Genomic DNA, 24,341 nt, shown 5'->3' on the forward strand with positions numbered 1-24,341 from the left:
TGGACGGCAAGAAGATCCAACCTCTCCATTCGGAAGGAAATCAGCCCTGAGTGCTCACTGGAAGGACAGATCCTGAAGCTGAGGCTCCAAGACTTTGGCCACCTCAGGAGAAGAGAAGGCTCCCTGGAAAAGACCCTGATGCTGGGAAAGATGGAGGGCACAAGGAGAAGGGGACGACGGAGGACGAGATGGTGGGACAGTGTTCTCGAAGCTACCAGCATGAGTTTGACCAAACTGCGGGAGGCAGTGGAAGACAGGAGGGCCTGGCGTGCTCTGGTCCAGGGGGTCACGAAGAGGCAGACACGACTAAACGACTAAGCAACAACAACAATTGTTATTATTGTTGTTATTGTCTCAATATACTGTTTAGATTAGGAGGACCTGCTTCCGAGCTTCCCAGAAGGAGATCTTGTTTCTGGTTTCCCCAGGGTAAATTCCTTAAGTAAATAATTTTAGCATGGCAGGGCTATGCTCCGGAACCCCAGCATGCTATCACTCACAAAAGGAGCCTGACGTTTGATTATCTATGGCCCTATCAAGGTCCCATTCATGAGGGGTTGGATCAATGTGCAAACATTAGTGAAACCCGTGCGCATTAGTGAAAGCCACGAGGGAGACTCGCACTTACTTGAGGTGAAACCTTCCATGCCGTCTGAGATCCCTTCGCCACCTTGGCCAGGAATTCCCCCGTAGAGATTTTCCATCGACTAGGGGCGAGAAAACGTCGTTAGTCAAACAAGCGAGGAATTTCCAACCACGCAAAAGTCAGAGATGCACACGCACGCGCATATCTGAACATCCTCAATCTGGGTGTTACAGACATCCTTGGTTCTCAAACGCCTTGGCACCCAAACAACTTGGAACCCAAACTCTGCAAACTCGGAAGGAAGTGTTCTGGTTTGCGAACCTTTTTCGGAAGCCGAATGTGCTCCGTTTTGAGTGTTGCGCTTCCGATTTGAGCGTTACGCTGAGGTCTGTCTGTTTTGGCTATTTATTTTGCATTTCTGTTTTTGTGGCTTTTTCCTTTCATTTTTGTGACTCTGTGGGACCCAGTTCAGCTACTGATGGATTGATTGTGTGACTGCAGTACATTGCTTATCGATTTCGTTTTACGGATCAGTGGTGGCGTTAAATAGCAAAATCCATGTCATATTGCTGTTTCAGGGCTTGTTTTTAAAATTCTCACGCGTTATCAAACTTAATCCGTTCCGGAAGCCCGTTCCAAAAACAAAGCGTCCCAAAACCAAGGTGTGCTTTCCCATAGAAAGGAATGCAAAATGGATTAATCCGTTCCAGACTTTTAAAAGGTAAAAAAAGTAAAGGACCCCTGGACGGTTAAGTCCAGTCAGAGATGGCTATGGGGTTGCAGCGCTCATCTCGCTTTCAGGCCGAGGGAGACGGCGTTTGTCCACAGACAGTTTCCGGGTCACGTGGCCAGCAGGACTAAACCGCTTCTGGTGCATGATGGAAACCAGAGCGCGCGGAAACGCTGTTTACCTTCCTGCCAGAGTGGTACCTATTTATCTACTTGCACTGGCATACTTTCGAACTGCTAGGTTGGCAGGAGCTGGGACCGAGCAACGGGAGCTCACCCTGTCGTGGGGATTTGAACCACCGACCTTCCGATTGGCAAGCCCAAGAGGCTCAGTGGTTTAGACCACAGCGCCACCCACATCCCTTTACCAAGACAAGTATCATAAAGGGGAGTGAGATGGGGAGTCCTTAATTTATGCAGGCATGATTTTTGCATGGGTGGCGCTGTGGTCTAAACCACTGAGCCTAGGGCTTGCCGATCAGAAGGTTGGCGGTTCGAATCCCCGTGACGGGGTGAGCTCCCGTTGCTCGGTCCCTGCTCCTGCCAACCTAGCAGTTCAAAAGCGCGTCCAAGTGCAAGTAGATAAATAGGTACTGCTCTGGCGGGAAGGTAAACGGCGTTTCTGTGTGCTGCTCTGGTTCGCCAGAAGCGGCTTAGTCCTGCTGGCCACATGACCCGGAAGCTGTACGCCGGCTCCCTCGGCCAGTAAAGCGAGATGAGCGCCGCAACCCCAGAGTCGGCCACGACTGGACCTAATGGTCAGGGGTCCCTTTACCTTATGTTTGCTTTGCTGTTCTTGTGGTTCGGTTTCAAACCAATTCTTTGTATTCTGCGCACTGTGACCAATTGTGACGGCTTTTAGCTTTCAGATATAAAGATTTCAGTCATTCGTTCATTAGCCGGGACGCCCTCACCTGGCTGTGGTCGCTAGGAGGGATGGAGAGAAGGGTGCTGCTATCTACTTCCCCCATGAGGAGTTCGGAGACCCTGGTTGGGGGGAGAAAAAGCACATTCATAAAGCAAAACGAGGGAGGAAACAAGCACATTAATTTTGCAATTTGCTCCAAATCGCTGTGGTTCATTCGCCTCCATTCATTACCAAACGGACCAGAGTGGAATCTAGATGCATGTAAAAAAAATGCCGTGAAGATGCTTTTTTTTTGGAAAAAATATATTGAATTTGCCCTTAGCTCACCATTGCCACCTAGTGTCTCATTTGTGCAGTGCGCTGAAAATGCACATTAATTTTGCAACTGTATAGCTGAGTCCCTTGTTCCCAAAATCATGTTGTTCCTCCTCATTCACAAACCCCAAATTCTCCAGGTAACATCACCTTGAGTTACCTTGAGTTTTTCCCTCCTGAAAAGTAAGGGGAAATGTGTGTGCGTCTTATGGAGCGAATGCAGGCTGCGCAGCTATCCCAGAAGCCAGAACAGCAAGAGGGATTGCTGCTTTCACCGTGCAGCGATCCCTCTTGCTGTTCTGGCTTCTGAGATTCAGAATATTTTTTTTCTTGTTTTCCTCCTCCAAAAACTAGGTGCGTCTTGTGGTCTGGTGTGTCTTATAGAGTGAAAAATACGGTAATTTAACATCTCTCCCCCCCCCCCCCAAAATCAATATCGTACCCAGGGACCCAAATCGCCTTCTGATTCCATCCCACAAAAGTCACTAAATACCCAGGAAAATGTTTAGGGTCTCCATCATCTCTGGCCAAACCCTGGGTATCACCGGTTTTTTAAAAGCTGTTGTAACCACAAGCCCAGCTGCCTCCAACCCCAATTTTTCCTCCCCTGACTGGGGGTTGAGCTGGATGTCCTCTAAAGGGCCCCCTCTGATTCTACAACCCGGAAACATGTGCCTTTAGGGAAAGCACACATAAAGGTTCTCCGCTTACGTGCCGCTGAAGGAAACGGCGATCATCTCCAGGGCCTTTTCAAATTCTCGTTTGTCAGCTTCGATGTTGGATTCGTAATGGAAACCTAGGGATTATATTTTTAAAAAATTAATATCTTCATTGAAAGTATTGCAATGATAAAGGAATAAAGTGATACACAGGGGGGGAAGGGAAATGGGGGGGATATGAGAAAACAAATATGCATATATAAAAAAGAAATCAAAAAATTGCAATGTAATATGCTCCCATGCATTCTTACGAAAATTGATCTAGTGATGTTACCCTAAGGTAAAGGTAAAGGGACCCCTGACCATTAGGTCCAGTCGCGGCCGACTCTGGGGTTGCGGCGCTCATCTCGCTTTACTGGCCGAGGGAGCCGGCGTACAGCTTCCGGGTCATGTGGCCAGCAGGACTAAGCCGCTTCTGGCGAACCAGAGCAGCGCACGGAAACGCCATTTACCTTCCCGCCGGAGTGGTACCTATTTATCTACTTGCACTTTGACGTGCTTTCAAACTGCTAGGTGGGCAGGAGCAGGGACCGAGCAACGGGAGCTCACCCCGTCACGGGGATTCGAACCGCCAACCTTCTGATTGGCAGGCCCTAGGCTCTGTGGTTTAACCCACAGCGCCACCCGCGTCCCACAATATGCAGTGCTTCATTTTTCTTTTAAAAAATGTTTAGGGGTACTCTCATTTAGACTCCAGAAAACCACCATTTTATAGTTAAAAATTGGGAAAAATAAATACAGTAAATGGAAAAAAAATTATAGTGGTACCTCAGGCTACATACGCTTCAGGTTACAGATGCTTCAGGTTACAGACTCCGCTAACCCAGAAGTAGTGCTTCAGTTTAAGAACTTTGCTTCAGGATGAAAACAGAAATCATGCTCCGGCGGCGCAGGAGGCCCCATTAGCTAAAGTGGTGCTTCAGGTTAAGAACAGTTTCAGGTTAAGTACGGACCTCCGGAATGAATTAAGTCCTTAACCCGAGGTACCACTGTACAAAGATTTACAAAATGTTTAGGGGTATGTGTACCCCTGTGTCTCACCCCCAGAAAAAAAAGCACTGTCCTAGTGCATATATCACATTTGGATTAAATTTACGGAGGTGCCGTTGTTTTAGAAAACAAAGGAGAGTTTTGGGGAAGTGCGAAATGTCAGCTGTGAGTCATTTTGCAAAGCATGAGTCTGACCTTTGACTTTGGAGATGAGGTTCCCCGCCGCGGTCAGCGTCTCCAGCGTGTTCAGCAGAGGGTATTTGGCGACCACCTGCCGCAGGATCCGCAAGGCGTCCCCCAGGCTCTCGTGGGCCAGCGCCCGCCGGGACTCCAGCCCGTCTGCAAAAGCGAGAGAAGACCTGCCGGTTACGGCCCGTCGGTGCAATCGTAGCATGCGCTGCACCTGTTGGATTTCTGTCTGCCGTCCCGCTGATGCAGCAGCCTGCCTTGTGGGACTCGGCAGGAAGGAGAAAACCAGAACAGACCCCCAAACAGCTTCCGGCCCATCAGTGCAATCGTAGCACGCGCTGCACCTGCTGAATTTCTGCCTGACGTCCCGCTGATGCGGCAGCCCACCTTGCGGGACTCGGCAAGAAGGAGAAAACCAGAACGGACCCCCAAACAGCTTCCGGCCCGTCAGTGCAATTGTAGCACGCGCTGCACCTGCTGAATTTCTGCCTGATGTCCCGCTGATGCGGCAGCAGGGACTCAGCAGGAAGGAGAGAACCAGAACGGACCCCCAAACAGCTCACCTGGCTAGAGCATGGAGCTGATAACGGCAAGGTTGCAGGTTCGATACCCATCTAAGGCAGCTGCGTTTCGGGGTTGGACTAGATGACCGTTCGGTCCCTTCCCAACTCTATAGTTCCAATATTTGTTTCTGCCTCTCACCTGCCTCTTGGGCTCCTTGCCTTCCTCCCCACAAGTCCCAGAACCCACAATTTCGTTATCATTTGCCCCTCGGGGCAGGAGAGATGCGCAGTTTTCGAACGGGGTCAGAAATCCAGCCGCTGCTTCAGGAGGCAGCGGTGGTGTAGTGGTTAGAGCTATGGAGATTAGGATCCCCGCTCCGCCGTGAAGCTCACTGGGTGATCGTGGGGAGGCGAGACCCCCTATTCCCCCAGAGCGCTATATTACCCAGAGCGGTTTATCAATCAATCTGTCTTGCCAACCCCCCCTCTGGGAACTGTAGTTTTCTGTGTTGAGGAGAAATAGGGCTTTCCTTTTCAACTTGCAGCACAGCTTAAACTACATTTCACAAGATTCTTTTTACAGGGTGCCAAGATGGCAAACTACAGCTCCCATAACTCTTTCGGGCAGGGCATATGCCCCAAACTACAGCTCCCATAATTATTTGGGGGCAGAGCATGTCCCCACCCCATACTACGGTTCCCACAATTCTTTGGGGCAGAGCGAACTACAGCTCCCATAATTCTTTGGGGCAGAGCAAGGGCCCAAAACTACAGCTCCCACAATTTTGGGGGGCAGAGCATGCGCTCCAAACTACAGCTCCCACCATTCTTTGGGGCAGAGCATGTCCCCACCCCATACTACAGTTCCCACAATTTTTTGGGGGGGGAGCATGCACCCCAAACTACAGTTCCCACAATTCTTTGTGGCAGAGCAAACTAAAACTCCCATAATTCTTTGGGTCAGAGTGTGCACCCCAAACTTCAGCTCCCATAATTCTTTGGGGCAGAGAATGTCCTCACCCCATACTACAGCTTCCACAATTCTTTGGGGAGGAGCGGGCGCCCCAAACTACAGCTCCCACAATTCTTTGGGGCAGAGCATGCGCCCCAAACTACAGCTCCCACAATTCTTTGGGGCAGAGCATGCACCCCAAACTACAGCTCCCACAATACTTTGGAGAGGAGCATAGCCCTGTTCTTCTCCCCCAAACCCGGTAAGTTGGCAACCTCTCTCTGTCCAAGGTCTTCTCTGGAATGTTTCCCTTCCTGTTTACATCCAGGAAGGGAAGTTGGAAAGAAGGAAGTGACCATCTCTTGCGGCATTGGAGATACCCGCTTGACCGCTTGACCGCTGACCCCCATCCCTAAACCTTCACCCGCCCAGATCGTATCTTCCGCCTCCATCGTTTCTGTGCATTTTCACCGCTGGGGAAGGAAGAAGCGATCGTCGGGTTTTCGCTCCTAATTTCTCCAGTTCTTGAACTCGGGTTCTGCACGTTTTGCACCCGTTTGCAATAAAAACAAAACAAAATAAAAACTAAACTAAACTAAACACTAAACTAAACTGAAAACTAAACTCAACTAAAAACTAAACTAAACTAAACTAAACACTAAACTAAAAACTAAACTAAACTAAACTAAACACTAAACTAAAAACTAAACTAAATTGAAAACTAAACTGAAAACTAAACTAAACTAAACTAAAAACTAAACTAAACTAAACTAAACTAAAACTAAAACTAAAACTAAAACTAAAACTAAACTAAACCCTTACGGCAACTCAGCAGAATATTAGTGCAATTTCCCATCTTGTACGCAGCTTTGACTAACGTGCTTTTTTTCCAGGTGGCGGCAATTTCCCCCAGTAATATGTTTTATTTAGCATTTATATTTCCACCTTTTCCTTTCCACCTTTTCCTTTCCCCTGCACGGTTCACCCCCTCCTCAACGACCCCTCCTGCAACAACCCTTCGAGGTAGATTAGGAGGAGAGGCAATCGACTGGCTCCCCCCATTGTGGCTTGGTCGGGACTCGAACCCAGATCTCCCAAGCGCGCGACCCTCACAACAACCCTGGGAGGTCAGTTCGGCCGAGAGAGGCGGCGGCTGCCCCGTCCCCAAAGCCACCGGGGGTGAATTTCGTGGCTGGTTCGGGATTCGAACCCGGACCCCGCGGGCACGGTGGCACGCGACTGCAAGCCCGAGCCAGAGGCCATTTGTGGGGAGGGCGATGGGAACCAAGGCACACCCGCAAAGGGTTTATCAGGAAGCTGCCAGCTGCCGCGGGCTCGGCGTAAACAGGAAAGGCGGGCGGATGAAAATAGAGGCAGGAAGCGGCAAATATTGCATCCCTCTTGCCACCGTCTGATGTGGCAACCGCCTCTCTCTCTGTCCCCAGAGGTCGTCCCCAGCTGGCGGTTGCAAAACCAGGCGGACGCGCCGTTCCTTTTCCCCAAAACTGCCAGTTCAGGGCTGCCGGGTCCCATCTGGCTCAATAGTGCCAACACGGACTGGCAGCCGCTCCCCAAAGGCCGCAGGGTTTGGGCTGGGTGTCCATGAGTATGCAGATGACACCCAGCTCTACCTCTCTTTCAAATCAGAACCAGTGAAGGTCCTGTGTGAGTGTCTGGAGGCGGTTGGAGGATGGATGGCGGCTAACGGATTGAGGTTGAATCCTGACAAGACAGAAGGGGTGTTTTGGGGGGACAGGGTGTGGGCGGGTGTGGGGGACTCCCTGGTCCTGAATGGGGTCACTGTTTCCCTCGAAGGACCAGGTGCACAGCCTGGGAGTCATTCTGGACTCACAGCTGTCCATGGAGGCGCAGGTCAGTTCTGTGTCCAGGGCAGCTCCATCTGGTACGCAGGATGAGACCCTCCCTGCCCGCAGACTGTCTGGCCAGAGTGGTGCATGCTCTGTTTATCTCCCGCTTGGACTACTGCAATGCGCTCTACATGGGACTACCTTTGAAGGTGACCCGGAAACTGCAACTAATCCAGAATGCGGCAGCCAGACTGGGGACTGGGAGCGGCCGCTGAGACAACGTAACACCGGTCTTGAAAGACCTCCATTGGCTCCCAGGACGTTTCCGAGCACAATTCAAAGTGTTGGTGCTGACCTTGAAAGCCCTAAACGGCCCAGTAGACCTGAAGAAGCGTCTTTACCCCCATCGTTCAGCCCGGACACCGGGGTCCATCTCCCGAGGGCCTTCTGGCAGTTCCCTCCCTGCGAGAAGCCAAGTTGCAGGGAACCAGGCACAGGGCCTTCTCGGTGGTGGCACCCGCCCTGTGGAACGCCCTCCCATCAGATGTCAAAGAGAGCAGTAACTACCAAACTTTTAGAAGACATCTGAAGGCAGCCCTGTTTAGGAAACCTTTTAATGTTTAACAGGTTATTGTATTTTAGTGTTTTGTTGGAAAAAGGTTATTGTATTTTAGTGTTTTGTTGGAAGCCGCCCAGAGTTACTATTTTTATTATTATATTTTTATTTAGTGTCCCACTGCAACTAGCGGCAGAACAGATGCATTGCAATATAGTGTCAAGCTAGCGACCTCTAGGGGCAGAATATGCACAATATAACACAGCCTTATAAATAAATAATAAATTATTATTACTATTAACGCAAAACAAACGGCAATTTGTGGCTGGGGGTAGAAAGGGCCCCAGGACCTTCAAGAGCTGAGGGCCGCATCGAAGCTCAATCCGGCCCCTGACCACTTACCCTCCCGGAGAACCACGTCCCGCAGCTTCTCCAGGGGTTCGGCCAGTCGGGTCACGTCTGCCAGTAGTTGGGAGATTTCTTCCGGCTCCATCAGGCTGCCCTCGCCGCCATCGCAGGGGCTGTAGGCCTTGGAGGCCTTGCCCAGGCCCCGGGGGACGGCGGGCGAAAGGGGGAATCCGGCGGCGCTGGCGTGGCGGCTGAGGCTGGTGGGGCGCTTGAGGGTGCCGGCCGGTGTGGGCGCGGAGAGGTCCGCCAGGCTGGAGGAGGTCGAGGAGTCCAGGCCATCGCGGCGCGGCAACTCCTGGGAAGAAGGAAAAGGCAGTCGGGTCACTCAGGGCAGGACTCGAACTCAGAGCCTTTGGTGCCACCGACTTCAGAACTCATTGGAAGAACCAATAGGCACTCAGATCACTCAGGGCAGGATTAGAACTCAGAATGTTTGGCCCCACCAACTTCAGATCACCTTGGTAGAACTAATAGGTACGCAGGTCAGGATTAGAACTCGGAGCCTTTGGCCCCACCGACTTCAGAAGTCATTGGAAGAAGCAAAAGGTACTCAGGTCACTCAGGGCGGGACTAGAACTCAGAACCTTTGTACCCACCAACTGCAGAACTCATTGGAAGAAGCAATAGGCACTCAGGGCGGGACTTGAACTCAGAACCTTTGGCCCCACTAACTTCAGAACGCCTTGGAAGAACCAATAGGCACTCAGGGCGGGACTAGAACTCAGAACCTTTGTACCCGCCAACTGCAGAACTCATTGGAAGAAGCAATAGGCACTCAGGGCGGGACTTGAACTCAGAACCTTTGGCCCCACTAACTTCAGAACGCCTTGGAAGAACCAATAGGCACTCAGGGCAGGAGTAGAACTCAGATCCTTTGGCCCCACCAACTGCAGAACTCATTGGAAGAAGCAAAAGGCACTCAGGGCAGGAGTAGAACTCAGATCCTTTGGCGCCACCAACTGCAGAACTCATTGGAAGAACCAATAGGCACTCAGGACGGGACTTGAACTCAGAACCTGTGGCCCCACCAACTTCAGAACACCTTGGAAGAACCAATAGGCACTCGGTTCACTCTTTGCTTTGACTTTGGGGGAAATTTCAATTTTAAGAAATAAGAATAGGTGTTTGTGGGAGGGGGAGTCTTGATTCGTTTGTTTTGGGAAAGTGTCACTTTTGTGCAATTTCCAAATTTAATAAGAAGAGGCATTTGTGCGAGGGGGGTTATTCGTTTGTTTTCTTTGACTTTTGGGAAAATTTCAAATTTAAGTAAAAATACTAAGTGTTTGCGGGAGGGGGGTTCTTGATTGGTTTTGACTTTTGGATAAGTTTGACTTTTGAAATTTAAGAAAAAAGAATGGGTGTTATGTTAAGTGCAATGAATTAATTGTGATTCGGGAATTTGTCGAATCCTCTTTTTGAACACCCGAAGGTTCACACGGGCGGAAAAAGGTCCAGCCCTTTGCCGCAGAAAAATCCACATTCTGCAAATTATTCCACGGAGGCGAGCAGTTGGGTCTCGTGGTATCTTAGGAACCACGATTGCTCAACAGCGATGACTTTAGCTTTGACGTCAATCTTGCCGGCGCTTGAGAAACCATAGCCGTATGACCTCTGGCCAAAAATTATATATTTTTTAAAAAAGATGTTTTGGGACTACAACTCCCATCATCCCTAGCTAGGGATGATGGGAATTGTAGTCCCAAAACACCTTTATTTATTAATATATAATTTTTATTAGTTTTTTTAACATATCATTTTCAACAGCAATTAAACATACTTTTACATCTTATTCAAGTTTTTGACTTCCATCAATCCTGTCTGAAAATTTTCCAATCTAATCTCTCAGTAAGCATTTCTAATCTTCCCTATTAATTTCCAAACTCATAACCAATATCTCTATCTTTTCCTACTTTGTAACACTTTGTATATTTCTCCTTGAAAAAGTTCTTGTAGTCCTACTAGCGTAATTTGTTGATTACAGTTGCTCTTCAGATAATTCATATACTTCTTCCAATCTTCTGTAAATCTCTGGTCCCGCAGGTTTCGAATCCTTCCTGTCATTTTGCCCAATTCTGCAAAACATCTGGAGGGCCGAATTTGCCTATGCCTGCTTTAGGCCATGGGTAGGCAAACTGAGACCCGGGGGCCGGATCCGGCCCAATCGCCTTCTCAATCCAGCCCGCGGACGGTCCGGGAATCAGTGTGTTTTTACATGAGTAGAATGTGTCCTTTTATTTCAAATGCATCTCTGGGTTATTTGTGGGGCATAGGAATTCGTTCACTTTTTCCCTTTCAAAATATAGTCCGGCCCCCCACAAGGTCTGAGGGACAGTCGACCGGCCCCCTGCTGGAAAAGTTTGCTGACCCCTGGCCTTAGGCCGTATTCTAGCTGCTGGCTGTATTGGATATTATGAAATTATAGATTTGTAGACTTGGAAAATATCTCTAAGAGACATTCCCCAGAGTGGCTGGGGAAACTCAGCCAGATGGGAGCGGTATAAATAAATTATTATTATTATTATTATTATTATTATTATTATTATTATTATTTAGTCCAACCGCCTCTGACAAAGGAATCTCAGGTAGAGCATCGCTGATAGGTGCCCATTCAACCTCTGCTATAATAATAATAATAATAATAATAATAATAATAATTTATTATGTATACCCCGCCCATCTGGCTGGGTTTCCCCAGCCACTCTGGGCGGCTTCCAACAAAACACTAAAATACAATAGTCTATTAAACATTAAAAGCTTCCCTAAACAGGGCTGCCTTTGGATGTCTTCTAAAAGTCTGGTAGTTGCTTATTTCCTTGACATCTGATGGGAGGGTGTTCCAGAGGGTGGGCGCCACCACTGAGAAGGCCCTCTGCCTGGTTCCTTGTAACCTCACTTCTAGCAGGGGGGGAACCGCCAGAAGGCCCTCGGAGCTGGACCCTGGTGTCCGGGCTGGACAATGGGGGTGGAGATGCTCCTTCAGGGATACTGGGCCATTTAGGGCTTTCAAGGTCAGCACCAACACTTTGAATTGTGCTCGGAAACGTCCTGGGAGCCAATGTAGGTCTTTCAAGACTGGTGTTATATGGTCCCGGCGGCCGCTCCCAGTCCCCAGTCTGGCTGCCGCATTGTGGATTAGTTGCAGTTCCCGGGTCACCTTCAAAGGTAGCACCATGGAGAGCGCATGGCAGTAGTCCAAGCAGGAGATAACCAGAGCATGCACCACTCTGGCCAGACAGTCTGCGGGCAAGGAGGGTCTCATCCTGTGTACCAGATGGAGCTGCCCTGGACACAGAACTGACCTGCGCCTCCATGGACAGCTGTGAGTCCAAAGTGACTGTAAGTCCCATATGGTCCCGGCAGCCGCTCCCAGTCACCAGTCCAGCTGCCGCATTCTGGATTAGTTACAGTTTCCGGGTCGCCTTCCAAGGCAGCCCCACGGAGAGCGCATGGCAGTAGTCCAAGCCTCTGAGAGTCCACCTTCCGTCCCACAGTCGAACAGCTCTTCCCGTCAGAAAGTTATTCCTGACGTTGAGTCGGAACCTCCTTTCTCGTGGCTTGAAGCCACGGGTTCGAGTCCTGCCCCCGATTGTGACAACTTGATTCCGGCTCAATGTGGGGAAGAACTTTCTGGTGTCATTCGACCATGGGACTGTCTCCTTGGTGGCTTTTAAGCAGAGTTCGGATGGCCATTTTTCCAGGATCCTTGAGCCGAGATTCCTGCATTGCAAAGCAGGCAGACCCCTTTCCGACGCGACAAGAGCCACCTCAGAAAAGGCATTTATCTCTTACATCTGGGGGGGTCTGGGAACCTCCTTTGGCCGAAGGACCGCTTCTGCTTCCAGAAAACCTCTGCTGGGGTTAGCAGCCAATATAGGTGGGAAAAAACATCCTTATTTCCTCACACAAAATCTCTCATTCCTCCTTGCAGCCAGCTGAAAACATTCAAGGAAGGTACAAAGCAATGGGGTGTGGCCTAAAAAAGAAGGGGCGTGGCCTGGGAAGGGGCGTGGCCACCAGACAGAGACACCTGGAATCCTGTGATGTACACAGGTAGGGAATATTATCGTTGTTTTACTAATACAGCTTCCACTTTTAGCTCCTGCTCTTAATTCCAAGGGTGCAATGACTGAGAGCAGGGAGACCACCTCTTCCTTTGCGTAACTTCACGTGTGTTTCCACATGGATCTGTGATATATATATATACACACACACACACACACACACAGTGGTGCCCCGCAAGACGAACGCCTCGCAAGATGGAAAACCCGCTAGACGAAAGGGTTTTCCGTTTTGGAGGCGCTTCGCAAAACGAATTTCCCTATGGGCTTGCTTTGCAAGATGAAAATGTCTTGCGAGTTCCTGCGGGGTTTTTTCCCTTTCCCACCCCCCTTTTCCTAAGCCCTAAGCCGCTTATCAGCTGATCCGCTAAAAGCCGCTAAACCGCTAATAGCGCTAATCCGCTAAGCTGTCAATGGGGTTGCTTCGCAAGATGAAAAAACCGCTAGACGAAGAGCCTCACGGAACGGATTAATTTCGTCTTGCGAGGCACCACTGTATATATATATATATATATATATGTAATTTTACAATATACGATATCTTTATTGTCATTGTCCCATACAGAACAATGAAACTGAAAATCTACATAAACCCCTAAAAACTCTGAAACCCCATTTTAAAATACAATATACTATAGACATTCCTTATGATGTGTTTGGAACCAGAATTGCCTTTGCGTAGAAACTGTTTCTCAGGCGGCTAGTCCTGGCCTTTATAACCCTGGACCTTCTTCCAGAAGGCAGAAGCTGAAAGAGATCATTTCCGGCATGCGTACTATCCTACACTATCTCTGCTGCTTTCTTATGGCACCTGGAAGCATAGATTTGATCCAAGGTGGGAAGAGTGTGCCCAGTTATTCTCCCCGCAGTCTTTACAACCCTGGATAGCATTGTTTTCCCCCCTGGCCGTGCAGCTCCCAAACCACACACACAGACCATAAGTTAATACACTCTCCACAGTACAATGGTAAAATGCCATCAACAGGTCCTTTGAGAGATTGTTTCTCCGGAGGATTCTCAGAAAATATAACCTCTGCTGTGCTCTCTTCATCAGGTATTTGCTGTTGAAGAGAGCACAACAAAGGTTATATTTTTTTAATCAAATTTAATCAAAAAAATGATTGAAAATATATATAAACATACAACAAACAACAATTTAGACTCCAAATATCCAGATTGCTCTGAATCTCCCGGCTTCCCCTCATCCCTTCCATGGGGCCTAATGATAATATTTACAACAACATTTCAATATTTATCCAGTTTTCCCTCTTCTGAGTTATCCACACTTTCCGTTACTTTACAAGTGTGGTTAAAATCATGCCAGTGTTTGAAGCTGCTTGCAGTGGTCTCATAAATAAATCACAAACTTTTCCCATTCTCTTTTTAAAAGTTATGGTCTTTGTGATTTCCGAGCTACCCAGTTATCTTTGCCATTGGGATATCATTTTTTAAAAACCAAAATCCGTACAAAAACTTGCCTTCGGATTTGCATCGCGTTGCAGAAAACAATGGCATTTTTTTTTAATCTATTGGGTGAATCTCCGCACCTAAAATACACTTCTTGAAACCACAACACTCCATTAGGAAGGAAAAAATACCTTTGTTTTTGATCCGAAAATTGTGTTGCAAAATTTGGAGAAGTGTGACAATTCGAAGGTTAGTTACCATATTTTTTGCTCTATAAGACTCACTTTTTCCCTCCTGAAAAGTAAGGGGAAATGTGTGTGCGTCTTAGGGAGCGAATGCAGGCTGCGCAGCTATCCCAGAAGCCAGAACAGAAAGAGGGATTGCTGCTTTCACTGCGCAGAGATCCCTCTTGCTGTTCTGGCTACTGAGATTCAGAATATATTTTTTTTCTTGTTTTCCTCCTCCAAAAACTAGGTGCGTCTTGTGGTCTGATGCGTCTTATAGAGCAAAAAATACAGCACTTTATAGTCCACATCTTGCGGCGATTTCTTATTTTAAGAAAACTGGAGCTTGAGCTTGCCCTCCTCCCGCACTGCTTTCCTCACGTGACGTGTCTTTTCGATCTCCCGGGAACGGTTTCACCGTCCCTTTCCACCCACCCTGTCTATAAATGGACCGAAAGGCGATTTAAGCAAAGGAAATTTGGACCAGAACAGGAGGAACATTGACCCCCAAAATGCAGGATTTCCCCCCACTTGAACCCACAGCCCCTCGCTGCCCTTCCAAAAGCCCAGTGGGAGTTTGCCGAAAATATCTTCAGCCAAACGCTTCCTAATGGTGTGTTGTAGTTTCCAGAAGTGTATTTTAGGTATGGAGATGCACCTATTAGATTAAAAAACACACCTTCCAATGTGCTTTCTGCGACGCAATGCAAATCCGAAGGCAGATTTTTGCACGGATTTTCGTTTATAAAAAATGATATCCCAACGGCAAAGCTAACTGGGAAATCACAAAGACCATAACTTTTTTAAAAACAATGGGAAAAGTTTGCGATTTATTTATGCGACCACTGCAAGCAGGTTCAAACATTGGCCGGATTTTAACCACACTTGTAAAGTAATGGAAAGCGTGGCTAATTTAGAAGGGGAAAAACCGGATAAACATTGAAATGTCATTGTAAGTATTATCATTAGGCCCGTGGAAGAGGGGAAGCCAAGAGATTCAGAGTCTAAATCATTGTTGTATGTTTGTATATATTTTTAATCAATTTTTTAAAATTACCAAAACATATGTATGGAAGTGAGAGCTGGACCATCAAGAAGGCTGATCGCCGAAGAATTGATGCTTTTGAATTCTGGTGCTGGAGGAGACTCTTGAGAGTCCCATGGACTGCAAGAAGATCCAACCTCTCCATTCGGAAGGAAATCAGCCCTGAGTGCTCACTGGAAGGACAGATCCTGAAGCTGGTACTTTGGCCACCTCCTGAGAAGAGAAGACTCCCTGGGAAAGACCCTGATGTTGGGAAAGATGGAGGGCACAAGGAGAAGGGGATGACGGAGGATGAGATGGTGGGACAGTGTTCTCCAAGCTACCAACATGAGTTTGACCCAACTGCGGGAGGCAGTGGAAGACAGGAGTGCCTGGTGTGCTCTGGTCCAGGGGGTCACGAAGAGGCGGACACCACTAAACGACTAAACAACAACAACAACAAAACATATACAGCCCCTCGCTGCCCTTCCGAAAACCCGGCGGGAGTTTGTTAAAAGTACCTTCAGCCAAACGCTGGCTCGGTTGGAGACGGTCTCCAAGACGTGGCCCCCGGCTTTCGAGACTTTCCTCCGCAGTCCGGCCGAATAGGGGCTGTAGCTGCTTTTGCCCCGGTTTCCGTGCATGGCCACGATCCAGCAGCCCCCCCCCAAAACCACGAACCCCACTAGGCAGAGAGGGCGTGGATTATTTCAAGGCCTAGGGCGCCCCTCCAGCACCCAGGCGGATTTTGAGAGCCGCCACACCCATGCTTGCTTCTGGAAACTGTGCGGGTTTTAGTTTTTTTTTCGGGGTGGTTTTCCTTTTTTCGAAAAAATCTACGACGCACCCAGCACCCACTGGGCGCTGCTTCTTAGAAGGGGTGGGCGGAGGGAAAAAAGCCACAAACTTGAGCAAAGAGGAAGGCGGTTCGGACGGCTTCCTCTTTCTGCAGCCCTGAATTGTGCAAAACTGAACATCAATATAAAAGCGAGTTTTGGGGAGGGGCGTCAGACCCAAATGACACCGTCGTATTTCACTTTATTCTTTATAGTTTATAGAGAAGGAAGGGTTTTTTTTTAAAAAAAAAAAATTCCTCCCCCCTTCTTTTATTTCCTTTTTTTTTTTTTGCTTCTCTCTCTCTCTCTCTCTGCAATTATCTGGATTTGATGCTTTTGTCTCGTGGCAAAAAAACTTTAACAAATTCTTATTTTTTTAAAAAAATAAATAGAGAGATAGGAGGAAAATGACAGGCAGGGCTGGTTGTCAGTAAGGGGGCCTCGATTCGGCCTCTACAGCCCTCTACAAAACATGAGAGAGCACCCCCCCCCCATTATGCAGAATTGGAAGGGCTCTGGCGCCCTCTACTGTTGACCTCCCTGCTATTATTATTATTATTATTATTATTATTATTATTATTATTATTATTCTGAATACCCTGCCCATCTGGCTGGGTTTCCCCAGCCACTCTGGGCGGCTTCCAACAAAAGATTAAAAATACATTAAAACATCGGCCCTCCCAACTTCCACCCCCCTCCCTGGCCGTTATTTCGCACCCAGCTCCAGCCGCCGGGTGTTATTTTGAATCCAGGTCCGCTGCTGGGTTCTTGCATCGAAAACACCCACACGGCCAAGTGGATCTTGCAGGCTTGACGTCTTGCTGGGCCCACCGACAGGAAGCGAAACCTCGCTTAGAGTGCTTGCCGCAAAAACGAAAAGCAAATAAAACGCCCCCAATATTGGCACTGCCGGATCTGTCCTAAAAGGTGGGGTGCGGGAAATAAAATGACCGCCGACTCCAGCTCCCTGTAGCCATCGATAGCCCTCTATCCTTCGTGAATTTGCCCTCTTTTAAAACCTAGACAGCGTCTTAAAAAGCAGAGACATCACCTTGCCGACGAAGGTCTGTATAGTTCAAGCTCTGGTTTTCCCAGTAGTGATGTATGGAAGTGAGAGCTGGACCATCAAGAAGGCTGATCGCCGAAGAATGGATGCTTTTGAATTCTGGTGCTGGAGGAGACTCTTGAGAGTCCCATGGACTGCAAGAAGATCCAACCTCATCCATTCTGAAGGAAATCAGCCCTGAGTGCTCACTGGAAGGACAGATCCTGAAGCTGAGGCTCCAAGACTTTGGCCACCTCATGAGCAGAGAAGACTCCTTGGAAAAGACCCTGATGTTGGGAAAGATGGAGGGCACAAGGAGAAGGGGACGACGGAGGACGAGATGGTGGGACAGTGTTCTCGAAGCTACCATCATGAGTTTGACCAAACTGTGGGAGGCAGTAGAAGACAGGAGGGCCTGGCGTGCTCTGGTCCAGGGGGTCACGAAGAGGCGGACACGACTAAACGACTAATCAAAAACAACAAAGCCAGTTTGGTGGTTGCTGCCGCTTCCTGTTGCAGTGAGTTCCGCCGGTTAACGAAGAATGCCTTTCTTTTATCCACCCCAGAAACTCGACCACGGCTTTTAGTGCTATTGGTGAGGGAGGAAAACATTCCTCTCCCCTGTTTTCTAGGGTTATTTTAATAGGTCTCCTGACATTTTCAGGGTTTAACGCAGGCTTCCTCCACCTCAGCCCTCCAGATGTTTTGAGACTACAATTCCCATCATCCCTGACCACTCGTCCTGCTGGCTAGGGATAATGGAAGTTGTAGGTCCAAAAATATCTGGAGGGCCGAGGTTGAAGAAACCTGGTTTAATGTTTTGCTGTTTTTATAGATGCTGGAAGGCGCTAGCTGGGGCAACTCAGGGTACAAATAAATTATTGCTATTTTATTATTATCATTATTTCAAGGTTTTCAAGGTTTAATGTTTTGCCATGTTTTTATATATGCCGGAAGCCGCCCAGAGTGTCTGGGACAACCAAGGGTACAAATAAATTACTAATATTATTATTATTGTTATTATTATTGTTGTTGTTATTCTTATTATTTCAAAGTTTTCAAGGTTTAATGGTTTGCTATGTTTTTATACATGCGGGAAACTGCTCAGAGTGACAACCAAGGATACAAATAAATTATATTATTATTATTATTATTATTATTATTATTATTATTATTATTATTATTATTATTATTATTATTATTATTTACCTTTTCTCTAAGCTAAGAAGCCCCCCCCCCCCAAAGCTGCAAAAGTTTCTCTGCAGAGGACTTGCTCCATCCCCAGAAACTTCTGAGCCGCCCTGAACCCTTCCCCCCAAATCCACGATGCCCTTTTTTCGGGGCGAGTCGGAGCCAATGAACGGCAGCTGCGAGCCGTTGGAGGCGCAGCCGAGTGACCTCTTGTGAAAACACTGCCCGGGGTGCCCACCCACCCCCCGTTTCGCAATTCCCCGCGGACGCAACCCCGTTACTCACCAGAGAGGACGGAGGCACAGGACTTCCTCCCCGGCCCTTCTTCGAAATCGACGGCGTCTTGATCAGCTCCCGCTTCTTCCTCGAAAACATGGTGCCCTCTGAACCCCAAACCCGTCCCGGACGATTCGGCACCCCGGGGTGCCTTCACCGGCTAGGGGTTGCCATCCCCGCCATCCAACGGACCACAGCTCCCCCCAAAAATGGCGTTTCCGGGTGCCAAATGAGCTCAGGATTTCACGCGGCTGCCTGCGGCTCAGAGCACACGCTTGCAAACTTACTTCCTGGCTCGGTTTGTCTGACACACACACCCTTCAAATCTACACAGGAAAAGCTCAGTGTGTGTGAGAGAGTGTGGTTACGAGCAGAGGGGAAGGTGTACTTTTGTCTTTCTTCTTTCTGCCCCCTTTTTTGGCCGATTCCTCTCCCTCCCTAACCCCGGTTTGGGGCCGCAAACCTGCGGGAGAGAGAGATGCGAGCCGTCCAAAGGCAAGCCTGTATTTTGCCTTTAAAAAAAATGTTTTATTGTGTTTTTATATATGTGTTGGAACGGACGCGGGTGGCGCTGTGGGTTAAACCCCAGAGCCTAGGACTTGCCGATCAGAAGGTCGGTGGTTCGAATCCCCGCAATGACGGGGTGAGCTCCCGTTGCTCGGTCCCTGCTCCTGCCAACCTAGCAGTTCGAAAGCACGTCAAAGGGCAAGTAGATAAATAGGTACCGCTCCAGCGGGAAGGTAAACGGCGTTTCTGTGTGCTGCTCTGGTTCGCCAGAAGCGGCTTAGTCCTGCTGGCCACATGACCTGGAAGCTGTACGCCGGCTCCCTTGGCCAGTAAAGCGAGATGAGCGCAGCAACCCCAGAGTCGGCCACGACTGGACCTAATGGTCAGGGGTCCCTTTACCTTACGGCATCCGTGTTTTCCAATATGAGACGGTAATTGTGCCTTCGAATGGCGCCCTTCCCTGAATTTTGCAACGTGCTTTTCCAACCCAGTAATGCGGGATCTGTCTGTTAGCTGTGCATTAAAATGCACTTGTCAGTAGGAACGATGCATGAAATTTGGAGAAAACCACGTGCTAAAAAAAGAAGCACAGGAGAATGTGCAGAACTTTGAATTTGGAGGGGGAGCGAATTTTGCTGCAGATTTGAAGGGATATTTAATCAGACCTTTCCCAGGTTCCAGGCTGGGGGGAATTCTGCTATGTTGGTGCCCCCTACTGGAGGCAATCGTCATCAAGCTATAAAAAAAGGGACAGACAATCATTTTCTATCTCGCTTAAACGCCACAGTGGCTTTCTAGCAGTTTTGCAAGTGTAAAACCAACTTCAAAAGCATCAGTTTGCAGGCTTTTTGTGATTTATTACGTGCTTTAGTTTGAGGTTTCCCTTGTTGGTCTTTTTGCAATACTACTGTTGTTGTTGAGTCGTTTAGTCGTGTCCGCCTCTTCGGGACCCCCTGGACCAGAGCACGCCAGGCACTCCTGTCTTCCACTGCCTCCTGCCGTTTGGTCAAACTCATGCTGGTCGCTTCGAGAACACTGTCCCACCATCTCGTCCTCCGTCATCCCCTTCTCCTTGTGCCCTCCATCTTTCCCAAAATCAGGGTCTTTTCCAGGGAGTCTTCTCTTCTCCTGAGGTGGCCAAAGTCTTGGAGCCTCAGCTTCAGGATCTGTCCTTCCAGTGAGCACTCAGGGCTGATTTCCTTCAGAATGGAGAGGTTGGATCTTCTTGCAGTCCATGGGACTCTCAAGACTCCCTGGAAAAGACCCTGATGTTGGGAAAGATGGAGGGCCCAAGGAGAAGGGGACGACAGAGGACGAGATGGTGGGACAGTGTTTTCGAAGCTACCAGCATGCGTTTGACCAAACTGCGGGAGGCAGTGGAAGACAGGAGGGCCTGGCGTGCTCTGGTCCAGGGGGTCACGAAGAGTCGGACATGACTAAACGACTAAACAACAACAATACCCCCCCCCACACACATGGAGTTTTCTTGGCAGGGATACTGGAGTGGCTTGCCAGTTCCTGCACCAGGTGGATCACGTTTAGTCAAAACTCTCCACTATGACCTGTCCATCTTGGGTGGCCCTGCACGGCGTAGCTCATAGCTTCTCTGAGTTAATCAAGCCCCTTCGCCATGGCAAGGCAGGGATCCATGAAGGATAATATGGTCTGAACATCAAAAAAACGAAGATCATGGCCGCTGGTCCCATCACCTCCTGGCAAACAGAAGGGGAAGAAATGGAAGCAGTGAGAGATTTTACTTTCTTGGGTTCCATGAGAGCCAGTGTGGTGTAGTGATTAAGAGTGGTGGACTTGTAATCTGGTGAACCGGGTTCGATTCCCCGCTCCTCCACATGCAGCTGCTGGGTGACCTTGGGCCGGTCACACTTCTCCGAAGTCTCTCAGCCCCACTCACCTCACAGAGTGTTTGTTGTGGGGAAGGAAGGGAAAGGAGAATGTGAGCCGCTTTGAGACTCCTTCGGGTAGTGATAAAGCGGGATATCAAATCCAAACTCTTCTGCTTTGGCCTTGAGTGACTACTCCTCATGATGTCACCGGCTTGGCATCCAAAACAGGGAAATCACAGGGCGAGTGAGGAGAACCTCGCAGGGGTGGATTTTTTTTGTTTTCCCCTCCCCGGATGGCGCAGAATCTTTTCTCTGGGGTGAGACGGAATTATAGCACACACAAAAAAAACACTCTCCTGAAAAGTATGCTTGTGTAAGGAGATCGGCTCTCCCAGGGTGGCGACAGAGGAACCTTTGGTGAACAACAACAAAAGCTATTCCAAAAATCCCAAGCCTCTCCCCAGTCAGAGACACGCCTCCTAAGAGATCAAGTTTTAAGGACACAATTCCAAGGAAACCAGATAAGAGGGAGGGAGGCCCAGAACCTTCCCGCCCAGAACCTGAAACCATCTCAGCCAAATTGTGCATGATTTTAAAGTGGTGCAGGAGGTTTTTGAGCTGGTTAAAGGGGTGCAGGTGGTCTCCCCCCCCCCCCGGTTGTTTTAAATAAGGTCTTTATGCCATTCAAAGTCTGGCCCTTCTCTAAATGCCCCCTCCATTCTGTAGGCTTTCTAAATACAGTGGTTTCCCAGGTTACATACGCTTCAGGTTACATACGCTTCAGGTTACAGACTCCGCTAACCCAGAAATATTGCTTCGGGTTAAGAACTTTGCTTCAGGATGAGAACAGAAATTGTACTCCGGCGGTGCAGCGGCAGCAGGAGGCCCCACTAGCCAAAGTGTTGCTTCAGGTTAAGAACAGTTTCAGGTTAAGTACGGACCTCCGGAACGAATTAAGTACTTAACCCGAGGTACCACTGTAATAATAATTATTCCTCTTCTTAATAACAATTACAGTGGTATACCTTGGTTTACTGGGACGCGGGTGGCGCTGTGGGTTAAACCACAGAGCCTAGGACTTGCCTATCAGAAGGTCGGTGGTTCGAATCCCTGCGGCGACGGGGTGAGCTCCCATTGCTCGGTCCCTGCTCCTGCCAACCTAGCAGTTTGAAAGCACGTCAAAGTGCAAGTAGATAAATAGGTACCGCTCCGGCGGGAAGGTAAGCGGCGTTTCCATGCGCTGTTCTGGTTCGCCAGAAGTGGCTTAGTCCTGCTGGCCACGTGACCCGGAAGCTGTACGCCAGCTCCCTCGGCCAGTAAAGTGAGATGTGCGCCGCAACCACAGAGTTGGCCATGACTGGACCTAACGGTCAGGGGTCCCTTTACCCTTTACCTTACCTTGGTTTACAACCATCATCCGTTCCGGAGGTCTGTTTGTAAACCAAAACAGGTTGTAATCCAAAGCGCACTTTCGCCAATGGGGCCTCAAAAAAAACCAAATTCTTTGTAATAAAAAAAGGGTTGTAATTCAAAAAAAGGTTGCAAACCACGACCCGCACTTCAGGGTTTGAGTCTGCAAACCATGGTACCACTGTATTAATATTTATATGCCGCCATCTGACTGGATTTCCCGGAGAGCTGCGTTTTAGACCTCTGTGTGTGTATGTGTGTGTGTGTATGCATATGTGTGTGTGTATTCTGACCTTGGGACGCGGGTGGCGCTGTGGGTAAAACCTCAGCGCCTAGGACTTGCCGATCGGAAGGTCGGCGGTTCGAATCCCCGCAACGACGGGGTGAGCTCCCGTCGTTCGGTCCCAGCGCCTGCCAACCTAGCAGTTCGAAAGCACATCAAAGTGCAAGTAGATAAATAGGTACCGCTCTGGCGGGAAGGTAAATGGCGTTTCCGTGTGCTGTGCTGGCTCGCCAGATGCAGCTTGTCACGCTGGCCACGTGACCTGGAAGTGTCTGCGGACAGCGCTGGCTCCCGGCCTATAGAATGAGATGAGCGCACAACCCTAGAGTCTGTCAAGACTGGCCCGTACGGGCAGGGGTACCTTTACCTTTTTATTCTGACCTTGTCAGATGAATAATTGTCAAATGAATAATTATTATTATTCATTTATATTATATTATATCATTATAACATTAGATTATATCATTTGTATTATATCATTTATATTATTATTATTCATTTATATCTCACCTTTTCTTCAAAGATATAAAGGTAACATACCACTAGTACTACTACTACTAATTTATTATTTACACCCCACCCATCTGGTTGGGTTTCCCCAGCTACTCTTGGCGGCTCCCAACAGAATATTAATAATAATAAAGCGATCAAGCATTAAAAACTTCCCTAAACAGGGCTGCCTTCAGATGTCTTCTAAAAGTCAGATTGTTGTTTATTTCCTTGACATCTGACAGGAGGGCGTTCCACAGGGCGGGCGCCACCACCGAGAAGGCCCTCTGCCAGGTTCCCTGTAACCTCACTTCTCGCAGGGAGGGAACCGCCAGAAGGCCCTCGGAGATGGACCCAGGTGTCCGGGCAGAACGATGGGGGAGGAGACGCTCCTTCAGGGATACTGGGCCGTTTAGGGATTCCAAGGTCAGCACCAACCCATCAGTGCGCCCAGTGGCCACGTAGCCAACCCACAAACCTCACCGATTGGCCGGGCTGCTTGAGCTGAGCTTCGCCACTTGAATGGCTGCCTTACCTCCCAATCTATTTCAAGGCTTAACAGGGCAAAGTAATAATCATAATTATAGTAGTGTCCTCACACCATAAACCACGGCAAAAACCCATTAGGGTGTGAACTTTAACCTAAACAGCATGACCAAAAGCTTCCCCAGTTGAATGTTTACCTGTCAAGGCCACAGAAGGCCACCAGGAGCCCATTACAAGGCTTCAGGTGGAGGGTGACACTTTCCCCTAAGCAACTTAAGTTTCACCTTCACCAGTTGAACGCCTGCCTGTCCCCAAAACTAGAGGACCCGCAAACCCTGCTAGGAGCCCATTGTAAGGCTCAGGGAAGAGGGGACTTTATCACAGTCGCTAGAATCCTGCAGGATTCAAAGTCGTTTTAAGTTTCAGCTTCACCAGTGGAATGCCTGCCTGCGCCCAAAACTATTTCAAAGGCGCAGGGAGAGAGGAAGTGGGGAGCAATGCCCGCAAAACTGGACGCGCCTGCATTTCAGGGGGTTGGAATAGATGACCCGCAGGGTCCCTTCCAGCTCCACGATTTCTATGACCTTTGCGGGGAATTTGCGCTTTTTCTCGGTTTTCCTTTTCGCTTTCTTTTCCTC

General features: G+C 48.8%; 2 protein-coding genes and 1 long non-coding RNA gene across 6 annotated transcripts in view; 1 reads left to right on the forward strand and 2 right to left on the reverse strand.

The window, feature by feature from the left end:
• Positions 1-18,993, reverse strand: part of ARHGAP45 (Rho GTPase activating protein 45) — a 47,810-nt gene extending 28,817 nt beyond the window's left edge. For 2 of the 3 annotated variants that reach the window (XM_081846050.1, XM_081846048.1), the window contains exons 1-6: positions 15,858-16,176; positions 8,618-8,918; positions 4,403-4,546; positions 3,210-3,294; positions 2,230-2,302; positions 629-707 (exon numbers count right to left, since the gene is read on the reverse strand). In XM_081846050.1, coding sequence (XP_081702176.1) covers positions 629-707; positions 2,230-2,302; positions 3,210-3,294; positions 4,403-4,546; positions 8,618-8,918; positions 15,858-15,980 — 805 coding nt within the window. In that variant the 5' untranslated portion in view covers positions 15,981-16,176. Of the gene's footprint in view, positions 1-628; positions 708-2,229; positions 2,303-3,209; positions 3,295-4,402; positions 4,547-8,617; positions 8,919-15,857; positions 16,177-18,693 lie in introns of those variants that run through there. The other variant, XM_081846049.1, reaches the window with a different exon arrangement.
• LOC309333100 overlaps positions 1-24,341 on the reverse strand; it is a 136,407-nt gene that overhangs the window by 68,308 nt on the left and 43,758 nt on the right. The window lies entirely within an intron of this gene.
• Positions 1-24,341, forward strand: part of POLR2E (RNA polymerase II, I and III subunit E) — a 97,305-nt gene that overhangs the window by 47,817 nt on the left and 25,147 nt on the right. The window lies entirely within an intron of this gene.

Source organism: Podarcis erhardii (genome assembly GCF_964252035.2).
Source record: "Podarcis erhardii genome assembly, chromosome: 18".
NCBI lineage: Eukaryota > Metazoa > Chordata > Lepidosauria > Squamata > Lacertidae > Podarcis > Podarcis erhardii.